At 35.6% G+C, this 11725-nt stretch overlaps 1 protein-coding gene across 2 annotated transcripts in view; it reads left to right on the forward strand.

The window, feature by feature from the left end:
- LOC135838077 (protein eva-1 homolog C) overlaps window positions 1–11725 on the forward strand; it is a 537512-nt gene that overhangs the window by 7215 nt on the left and 518572 nt on the right. Inside the window, exon 1 of one of the 2 annotated variants that reach the window (XM_065353627.1) lies at window positions 2169–2804. The exons of the other annotated variant lie outside the window; for it this stretch is intronic. Coding sequence (XP_065209699.1) covers window positions 2600–2804 — 205 coding nt within the window. The 5' untranslated portion in view covers window positions 2169–2599. Of the gene's footprint in view, window positions 1–2168; window positions 2805–11725 lie in introns of those variants that run through there. 2 annotated transcript variants of the gene reach the window in all.

Consider the following 11725-nt stretch of genomic DNA (forward strand, 5'->3'; position numbering starts at 1 on the left):
AATTTATTCTGCAAACACGTATCAATAGGCTACGAAGTCAACTGCATGGGGATTTCAAGTCGTTTTGGAGCCTCCGGCGACTTTTCGAAAATTCCTGAAGCCTCCAGTAGATTTTTGAAACTTTAAATTTTCACTTTTAACACCCTCTGAAGACCACTTCAGGTGGGTTCAAGTCGTTTTAGGGCCTCCAGCGACTTTTTTGAAAATTACTGGAGCCTCCAGTAGATTTTTGAAGGTTGAAATTTCCCCAACATTAATTTATCAAATGGAGTTGGCAAGCTGAAATTTACTTTGCAGGCTACATGGTGGTTTCAGATGGTTTTGAAGCTTCCAGCTACTTTTTGGAAATTTCAATTTTCCAAAAAACACCATGCGACCTATCAAAAAGTGGCTGGAGGCTCCAAAACGACTTGAAATCCACCAGCAGACGATTTAGTAGCGGATTAAAATTAGTTTGCAGAACGAATTTTGACTTTCCATCTACGTTTGATGAAATGTTGGGGAAATTTCAATTTTCAAAAATCTACTGGAGGCTCCAGGAATATTCAAAAAGTCGCCGGAGGCTACAAAACGACTTGAAATCCCCCTGCAGTTGACTTCGTAGCGTATTGAAATTAGTTTGTAGAATAAATTTCAGCTTTCCAACTCCATTTTGGTGTAATTTTGTGGGAATTTCGAGTTTCAAAAATCTGCTGGAGGCTCCAGAACTGCTCAAAAGGATTCGAAATAGTTTCCAATCGATTTGGCACGTCGTAAATAGGGTGTATCCCAAATTTAAGCTTTCTTGGTCAATTTGGTAAAATTTTGATTTTTTCCCCTCATTTTTGGCATAAATTGGATTTTCAAAAATTCACCAAAAATCGAAAAACGTACTTTAGCACTTGAAATTTTGACAGGTGATAAATTTTTGCATGATCTTTCGATCTACCTTTGTAAAGTTTGAAAAATTTCGTGCAAGTCCTATGTTAAAACGCAAAGTCTGCGATTTCGGCTGACCTGTCAATCAAAATGGGCGCCATTTTGTAAGTAGGGCCACTTTTTTTTTGAGTAAAGGGGCTAGAAATGTTCCTTAGGACTCCCCCTTTAAGAAAAAAGTTGTCCCGGAGGATCGACGGGTGGGGTGTGTAATTTATCCTTAAGTGGGCTCCCCGACACAATTTGTGAGGTACAAAAAAATCATTTTCAAAATAAGAAGTTTCAACGTCGAAATTTTGTGCCTTTTTGTATGTTTTATTCTCTAACTTTGATCGAAGAAAAGAAAAGGAAAGTGATCAGCCCTTTTGAAAATTGATGATTCTTCATTTTCCCTTCTTACATAATTTCTTTCCAACTTTTCCAAATTTCCCAACTCACCCAATTTTCCCGAAAATTTCCAAATTTTCGTCTAAATTCTGCTGCTTGAGAGGAGAGGATGGGGTGAGACACTTTCCCCCACCGCACGCCTCTCATCATAAGTGTTAAATTGCTGATGAGCTTCATTCGACATTCTCAAAGTTACCTTTTTTTTTTTTTTTTTTTTAAGCAATGATTTGAGTGTTTTTGAACAATTTTGAGAGGATTTTTTGGTGATTTTAGGCATGTAAGTTTTCATGCTTCTTGATTATTTTTCCATTTTAAAGAGTTCTTTCTTCGCATTTTGAAATTATATGCTGATTCATGGTGAATTTTTTACAGAAAACATTTGAAAAATGGGGGTTTTGTGATCAAGTGATTTGAATACTACATTTATTATTTTCGACTATAGATGGATAATCGATTAGTTAAACAAATGTTCCATCTTAGTAGATATAAAACTATACAATTATCATCTTTTGCCTTCAATTTTTTTAAGGGGTGGGGAGGAAGGGGGAGGAGAGGCCAGGATGGCAGATATGTAGCTACAATTTATTTAATTTTTCATGATTTGAATCTTAATTTCGAATTGATTATTAGAGTAAAAATAGAATAACGTTTTGTTTTGTAATATGAAATTTTTAAATCACCGAAGCAGTCTTATTCATTCTCATATAATACGATGCCCTACGAAATACACGTGCAGTTTGCCTGAAGACAATGTGTGATTGTGTTTATTCTCTGCAAGTCGAATTTCTGGTCCAAGCGCTAGAGCGCGTCAAGGGATTCGTTTCTCTCTTCATTTCAAAGTATTCCCATATTCGTAGGGTTTGTTCTCGGCTCGCGGAGAAGGTTTTACGTGTACGTTTTTCAACGTGAACTTGGTCGTTCAGTAACGGATTACTACTCGTGTTGGTGTGTCGCGTTAACGTTGGTTCTCAAAAACGTAGCCCAGTTACGTATTATACGTAAAATTTTCCCTTCTAAACAATAAAATTTTTTCCCTATTTAAATTTTTTTCTTATACTTACCTACAAAAAAAATAAAGATATTAAAATGATAAATTTTTTCCAAAAAAAATTCTCCCGAATGCGGCGCGCTAATGAAACGCGATAAATTTTGTATTTTACGATCAGTGTCGCGATCGCGTGCTATACAGTGAATGATTGAAGTTTTTCTCAATTCGAAATGGTAAAAATTTTGCAAAATGGTGTAAACTTGCGGTATACGAAGCAGCATCTTCAGCATCAGATCCTCCTCTGCACCGATGACGAGTTATTCAGCGTGGCGAAAATTTGATAGCCGGAATTTCCCCAGCATCGTCGTCGTGGCGTCTACAATGCGGCGTTATCTGGCGAATAGCGTTATCTTGAAGACTCGAAAAATCATCAGCTTCTTGAATTGCACCATTATGGTCTCGGTTATGACGATAATCTGTAATTCGATGCCAGCCTGCTCCGTTGACAACTTAGGTAAGCTGCTGCTCTGCATCTCAGCTCCGTCTCGTATACGAACACGTTGCCGATATTGTAGCATTTTTTTTTTCATCATTTACCTACCTACCTCGTTAAGCGTCTCCGTTTTCATGGTGCCTTCGTTCGCGATCATTTAGCAGTAATTTTCTCATTTTCCACCTAACAATTTTCTTCTTCGCTATTCATACGATACTATACACCGTTATAGTGTACCTTACCTATACATACTAGCTAGACCAAGAGCTGCCTATACACTTATATACCATTCTAGATTGCATTCGAGCACCGTATCCGTATATATTAAAGGCGAAACATCGTTTTGATAAACGTTAACGCAACGTCAGTTTCATTTAATTTTCACATTAACACCGCACCGAACCGCCTCCTGTACATCTTAACGCCATCGCAAAATCGAAAAGCATATAGCGAAAACTCAATTTTCACTTATTGTGCGCATACGTATCAGCTATACCAGTATATCTTACGCGTATATTATGCAATTCGTACAAAAATACATGTACGAACTATCGTACGATGAAGCTAAGATTTGATGAGTTTTCATTCATCGAGTACCAGTTTTTGAAGGAGTGTTTTTCCAACTGATACAGTTAAGGATTCGTTATAGTCTTTTCATTTGATTATCGAAGAAAAGAGTGCAATGTGCCCGAATAGTGCTTTTTTGGATAATGAAGCTAAAATACATAGTATTAAGGTCATTTAGTCATTAACCTTTACATTCAACTCCAATAAAGTGAAGAAAGCCGAGAAGGATGAGAAGCTCTTCTGCTCAGAATTGGAAACTGCTAATCAGGTGTAAATTGATCCTCCATGTCTATAAATACTGTGGCTAAATTTTCATCCCCTTGTATCGCTTCTAACTACTCCAAAATTGAGAAAAAAATGGAAATTTTTTCAAAAAATATATTGTTTCAAACTTGCAGGGATTTCAAGGGACTTTCGTGGAAATTTTTGAATTTTTTTTTCAAACGCACATTTTTAGTGTTCAATGGTTTTTCGGAAATGCGGGGGGGGGGAGGGGGAGGACACGCTGAAAATATCTTGAAGGATAGGACTTTCTTCCAGAATGATCAGCTTTAGAAAATTTTAAAATTTTAGTGTAAGAGGAATTGGAAAGATCTTTCATTTTGCAAAAAAATGTATTTTTTCGGTTTTTTACTTATAAATGGTCAATATTGGTCAACAATTTCTTGTTGCAATATCATGAAAGATTTGTAAATACCATGCCAAGCCGACTTTGATTAGAATTTTTTCCATTATTTCATCATTTTTATTGAAAAAACATAATTTTGGAAACCAGCTCAGTTTTTGAAGTAGGTATTGTTCTTTGAAGTTCAAAAGGTCAACTTTTATCTTCATTCACAATCATCTTGAAAACTAATCTTTTTAGAAAAAAATAGACAAAATTTTATTCGCAGGGGATTTCATAGCCTATAATTTTATTTTAATTCATTTTTCCCATAAAGTGCTCGGTTGGCCCAGAAAATTTAGGCCAACTTTTGCTGTCAAAAATAATGGCAAAATGGATAGAAAATTTAAATTAAAAAATTGGCGTTTGGTGGAAAAACCTTCCCATGATGGAAAAAGTATCTTCATTTTTGAAATACAATTTATGTACATCAACTCTTTAACGCCCAAGAGTAATTTCAATGGATAGATTTCGAAAATTTTCACGTAAAAAAATGAATTAAAAAAATTACACAAATTGTACCTACTTCAGAATATTTGAAAAAAAAGAATTCAATTTAAAAGCATCAGAATTGAAATTTGTGTTCAATTTTTTTTAACTTCGAAATTGCAAAATTTGAAAAGAAAACTGCTTTGAAAAATTGTTTTTGATTTTTTTGTTTTGTTTTCTTAAGGGGGAGGTAGGTTTAAGCATCTCATTTCGGTGTAAAATTAAAGAAATGCCGAATTTTCAAAGCCAAATTCCAAAACTAAATTCATATCTAATTTTGAATTTATGAATTTTCCGTACAATTTCAGTGTATTTCAGAGCAGACGTTAAAACGTAATCCGCTTTATAATGCATTAGTTCGTAAAGGCTTCAAAATGTAAGCTTATAATTTATTATTTTTTAGAAACCGCCCATTTAGGCCCCACGAGTGGTTCTGAAAATTACGATTTCAAAATTTAATCGTCATGAATTGTATGCAGGGCTCGAACTGTTATTATAATGGTAGATAACTTTTGGTTAGGTACTTTTCTTATATTTTGGTTTCGTCCAAGTCTCGCTTTCTATCAAAAATTGCGAGAAATCTCACCTTTCTTTGAAAATTTTCCAAAAAGTCTTCTTTCTTCCCCAAAAATTGCTAAAAATTGTTGCATGTATTTTTGACGAAAAGTTCCAATAAATCGTTTCTTTTTTGCCAAAAACTACCTGAAAAGTTCGTTTGTTCCCAACTTTTTTGACAGAAATTGCGAAAAAGCTCCACTATTCTGCCAATAATTGACAAAATATCCTGATTTTCGCCAAAAATTGGAAATTTTCTCGTTTTTTATCAAAATTACCAAAAAGTTTCGCTAATTATTTAAAATAGTGAAAAATTTTTTGAAACTCGAAATTCCCACAAAATTCCATCAAATTGGAGTTGTAAAAGTAACATTTATTCTAAAAACTAATTGCAGGTGAATTTTAAGTCGTTTTGGATCCTCCAGCGACTTTTTGAAAATTCTTGAAGCCTCCAGCAGATTTTTGAAACTTTAAATTTTCACAAAATTTCATCAAATGGAGATGGAAAGCTGAAATTTACTCTACACTCCAATTTTAACACCCTCTGAAGACGACTTCAGGTGGGTTCAAGTCGTTTTAGGTCCTCCGGCGACTTTTTTGAAAATTACTGGAGCCTCCAGTAGATTTTTGAAACTTGAAATCTCTCCAACATTAATTTATCAAATGGAGTTGGCAAGCTGAAATTTACTTCGCAAACTACACTGTGGTTTCAAATGGGTTTGAAGCTTCCAGCTACTTTTAGGAAATTTGAATTTTCAAAAAAACGTCATACAATCTTTCAAAAAGTTGCTGGAGGCTCCAAAATGACTTGAAATCCACCAACAGTCAACTTCGTAGCGTATTGAAATTAGTTTGCAGAATGAATTTCGACTCTCCGCCTCAGATTGATGAAATTTTGGGGAAATTGGAAATTTTAAGTTTCAAAAATCCACTGGAGACTCCAGTAATTTTCAAAAAAGTCGTTGGAGGCTCTAAAATGACTTAAAATCCACCAGAAGTCGTTTTCAGAGGGTGTTAAAATTGGAGTGTAGAGTAAATTTCAGCTTTTCATCCCCATTTTATGAAATTTTGTGAAAATTTGAAGTTTCAAAAATCTGCTGGAGGCTTTAAGAATTTTCAAATAGTCGCTGGAGGATCCAAAACGACTTGAAATTTACCTGCAGTACTTCATAGGGTATTGAAATTAGTTTGCAGAATTAATTTTAGCTTTACAACTCCAATTTGATGGAATTTTGTGGGAATTTCGAGTTTCAAAAATCTGCTGGAGGCTCCAGAACTGCTCAAAATGGGTTGAAACCGTTTCCAATCGATTTGGCATGTCGAATATATGGTATATTTCAAATTTCAGCTTTCTCGGTCAATTTGGTAAAATTTTGATTTTTTCCCCTCATTTTTGGCCTAAATTCGATTTTCAAAAATTCACCAAAAATCGAAAAACGCACTTTTGCACTTGAAATTTTGACAGGTGATAAATTTTTGCATGATCTTTCGATCTACCTTTGTAAAGTTTGAAAAAGTTCGTGCAAGTCCTATGTTAAAACGCAAAATCTGCGACTTCGGCTGACCTGTCAATCAAAATGGCCGCCATTTTGTAAGTAAGGCCAACTTTTTTTTTGGCAAGTTTGCTTTAAAATCTTCCTTAGGATGTCCCCTTTAAGAAAAAAGCTGTCCCGGTGGATCGGCGGGGGAGGAGGGGTGCAATCCTATTCTCATATGCCGGACTAAAAATTGTTTTCCATTATGCCAAAATTTAATTGCTGATAAGTGAAAATCCTTACCTTCTGCTAAAATTGTCATAATGTGGCGTTTAGCCAAGAATATCAAAAAGTCTCTCGGTTTATCACAATTGCCATAAAGTTTCGTTTTTTACTAAAAAAATTTTCAAACTCTTTCAATTTTTTGCAAATAATTTCAAAAAGTTGACTTTTTTTCAAAGGTTTTGAAAAATCTGTTTTTTTGGCCAAAACGTTGCAAAATAGTCTCATTTTTTTGGTAGGTATGAATTGTAATAATGTTTCATTTTCTCGCTAAAATATTCGTCAAAATGTCCTGCTTTTGCTGCAATTTTTAAAATCACGATTTCGAAAAAAAATAGGAGGGGGGAAATCAAAAGTTTACCAAATTAATCTACAAAGCTGAAATTAGACATGTACCCTATTTTTGACCCACCGAATCGATTAAAAACTATTTTGAATTCTTTCGAGCCGTTCTGGAGCCTCCAGCAGATTTCTGGAAATGAATATTTTCATAAAATTTTTGCAGAAACGACAACAAAGGTCATCAAATAATTCTTCAAAATTGTTTTTTCAAGATTTTTAAACTTTACAGCAGTTTTTATCATCTCAAACATCCGCTGCGTCTTTCAAAAATCGTAATACTAGGTTGTATGGTGCAAAATTTCGAAAAAAGTAGACGATTGACTTCCCCTGGGGAGCATTTGTGTAATAATCTTTATCACTCATTCACTTTTCCCAGAAACAGTTGAGATTTTTCTGTCGCCAAATCAACTTTACATGCACAATGCGTTTACTACATACGAGTACATACAGGCATAAAGCATTCATCATAAATGCTGCAAGGGTGTTTGCTCGAATAGTCGCCAGTACGCCTAATCTTAATTGGCATACGGAAGGAAGACGAAGCGCGCACTGGAGTTGTTAATGAGTGAGGGACTATAAGGGTACCTATCGAGAATGCAGGCAGCATGTTGCCCATCGCGATAGTTTTGATGATGTGTTTATGACAAACAGCACGCAACTTAATTGGGGTGTTAAAATCATGTGCATGTACGAGTATTTATAGTTTATATACGAAACGATACACCTTGAGTGTGCCTGCATCGACCGAGAGCTTCGTTATTGCCGCATGAGCATTGAGAATTTCATTGGTAAAAGTTAGAAGTTCTTTGATCTACGATTTCGTATATAAAACACGAATCAGATTTTAAGTGGGTTTGAATTTGATGTATTTTTTTTTTTTTTTTTTAAAGAAAAGATCACCAACTCAAAGAAGAAAATTTTGGGCCACGAAAAGCCAATCTTTCGAACTATCTTATTGCTTAAAATATCTAATAACTTGAAGTTAGATACGTCATAAATTGCTGAAGATGGTTCAGTAACCCTTATTATTCACCTATCCCTACGAAGTACGCTCATAGAATCAACTCGTAGGTGGCGGAGGCGGATATCAAAATCGGTTCAACGTTTCATATGATTGTAATGGCCTGGTAAATTTACGAGAAGCCTTCTGCTAATATCTTGAAATGTGAAACCTTTCGTCGTCGATGGAGTGAAGCTCGGATTTCGAGATCTAGGTACCTATTTTCGAACGTACCTCGTTGAGGAAAAATTCCTGACTTGACTCGAGACTCGATAGCAGCGTTTTAAGATTTATCGTAATGTGGAATTTTTCTATTCTAAAAGTATTTTATTTGATGTACTGTGTAAAAACATTCCCTATGGACATTTAAACCATCATAATATTGGGCCCCATAGTAAGGAGCTCCTCAATGTTGAAAAAAAAAATGATAATGTGTAAATTAAAATCAGATCGACCAAATCCAAGCATTAAAATATAGAAGAAAAAAAAAGGTAAAAATATTCATTTTTTTAGCTTTTTTGAGGAAGGGGACAAGTTCCACTTTTTCATCATGTACAGAGAGGTCAAAAGTATTCAACAGTATTTCGAATGAAAATCGACCAAATCTAATTTGTAAGCTACGTTCAAATTTTCAGAAGAGGGCAAAGAAAACGAAAAAATATAAAAACAAGAATCAAAGTAAAGAAATTCAAAAAATGTGCAGCATATTCAAAAATCTGCATTCCAGAGCAATAAGGAGAGGTTGAGGGGGGCAAATTTTTTGCAACATTTTGAACAATGCTGACGACACTATAATGAAATAATATTGTACCTAATGCATATTATCGAACCGAAGGCAAAAATAACTGCCACTAGTAAGGACTATCGAGTCAAGACAGACCATGTACTCGTACTTGGAGAAAATGGAACATATCCATCCACGTTCGTAGTAATTAAGAGTGCACTTCTCTAATCGACACAACAATATCTCCACATTGTATTCGTACACACTACACATTCGTCTCAACTAATAATAAACCACTCGCACCGCACCAAGACAGAACATAACAGAACACAGAACTCATCGTACATTACGAGTATGTATATGTACATCTACATTTCGAACGAAGCGTTAAGTGACGTTGCGGAAGAGGACGAGCAGGGAGCACAGATGAGAAGACGTGCTATAAAGAGGCAGCAGCTGTACATTACTTAAGGGGACCGTTCATCTTTGAAGTTATCTGCACTCGCTTAGTGAATTAAACGAACGCGAAAATTTTCTCCGCAGCCTGTTTGGAAAATAATAAATTACTCGAGCAAATTCATAAATTAACGCAACCTACCAAACTCCTCTCCAGAGTAATCGAATATACGACGTACTACAATATTTTTCAAGATATAAGACCGTTCCAATTTTGCTTTTTTGGTCCCTACGGATCTCAGACTTGTTTACACCTGTTCGGGTCTAATATGTTTTTGATTTAGAAGATGGAAACTATAACAGAACTGAAGTTTGAGCAAATGAGCATTTTAACCGTAGGAGATTCGTTTATAGAACCCATGAACCCTACACTTGATGAGTAGAATTTCATAAATTTCCTAAAATTTCCCATGGGCAGAACAAATCCTGACGAGTGACCCCCTCCCCCGACTCATTTACGACGATGTCAATAAGAAGAGGGTATTTTAGGGGCCCTAATTTCAACTATAATAACGTATCGATCAGCTCTCTGGGCACGTTTGGCACTCAGGACGTAGTGCCAGCGAAAAAGTGCCAAAATTTGACTTTCAAGTGTCAGATTTTGGCGTGTGCCAAACGTGCCCACAGCTACGGAGAAAACACAAACTATATTAACTTAGATTTCAAGGCACAAAAAGTCTAGCATAAGCCCTTTGTATGCCTCTAATACGAGTATACGCGATAAACAGAGAAACTGAGAGAAGAAAACTAAAAAAAGACAAACAGACAGCGAACGAGGTAGAGAGAAATCAATTCAACTTCGTCTCACTTCGTTCAAAAATCACAAAACTCGAAAAGTTGGAAAATTCCTTCGAGTAAAACCGCCATCATTTCGAGACACTCTTAAGCTATTTCGATTATCGCCTTGATAAAACAGCTCATCTTTAACGCTTTTTTTTCTCTTCCTTTCTTTTAATCCGAAACGAAAAAAAAAGCGAAAAACCGCTAAAATATTCCTTATAATAGCGACGAACGAGCCAGGTGAACGAAGACACAGACAGAGAAAGAAAACGCGCGAGAAAAAAGTATACTTTCGAATTTTTCTTTCAGCTAACGTAACGTAACGTTGAACACTACTACGTCGAATAAATTTCTTAAAGCGTTGAAAATATTTTGTTATTTCGTATATATTAATGGGTAGACCGTTTTCTGTAAGGTGCTCTCTGCGCGGGGGGGTATTTCACTTTTTTTCGCGCCTCTTCCTCTTCGGCTCCCCTTCGTCGCCGATACTGTACGGATTCAATTTCAGTGGAAATCGTTTCAAATGAAACGGTTTCATTTCTTCGCCCAAAGTACCACGAGCCAGATAAGATCAAAATTATGTTTAAATTATAACATAGCTCGGGTTAAGGCGTGTTCTATATATTTTTTTTCCTCCGCCATCTTCTTCTCTCGCGTGAAGATGGTGCTTTCTTTAATAGTAAGGGATAGGTAGGCAGAAGATGTATCCGAGTAGATAGGTAGGTAAGGTACTTATAGTCTTCATTCTAATGGAAAAACTTTCTCTCTCTCCAATTCTTTCATTTAGGTGTTTAAAATTTAAGGCATTAATGAGAAGTTGAACGGTAAACCTAAGCAATGTAGATAGCGACCCGCCGCCGTCGCGCCCTGGCCGTATTATCCGATACCTTTAATCAAACTGCGAAATTTCTACCGCAGCAGCCGAGTTTCGGCGATACACTTTCAAATCACATCGTCGAATTAAAGTTCAACCCGCAAAAGAAGAAACACTAAGTCGTTTAAATAATTCGCCAGCGTTTAAACTCGGATAGAAATTACTTTTTTTCGTTTTTTTTTTTCGTTCCCATCCCCTAGGTAAAGTTGTTACTTCGAGTGAGAAAATCACGTCATGAAATTTTCAACTTCCTTGGAGAAAAATTATTGGTGCTGGTGAGCCCCCCCCCTACTTTAAAAAAAATACGAAAAAATCAAAGTATCAGAAAATTTTTATAATTGTTCACCTCAGTCAAATCTTATCCCCCCCCCCGTTCTCAAAATATATAAGAATATCCGAAATATTGAAAATGTTACGTTTATTTTACCTTATAATCCTTACAAGGGAACCTCTTGAGGTGTCACACTCCGATTTGAACGGGACCACAATTTTTGGAAAGAGCATAGTCTAATACCCCCAAAACCAAATTTTCAGCTAGCCAAGTTCGTTTTTCGATTTTTGGCAAATTTTTGAAAATTCAAAATTATTGACTGTTTTTGGCGATTTATACTTTTTTTTAAAAAAAGTACGTTCTTGATCAATAAAAATGGTCAGAATAAATCCCAAAACTAATATTAATTGCCTAAATCCAAATTTCACCATTTCCAGCCATTCTGGAGCCTCCAGCGCGATTT

Source organism: Planococcus citri, chromosome 2 (genome assembly GCF_950023065.1).
Source record: "Planococcus citri chromosome 2, ihPlaCitr1.1, whole genome shotgun sequence".
In the NCBI taxonomy this organism is placed as follows: Eukaryota; Metazoa; Arthropoda; class Insecta; order Hemiptera; family Pseudococcidae; genus Planococcus; species Planococcus citri.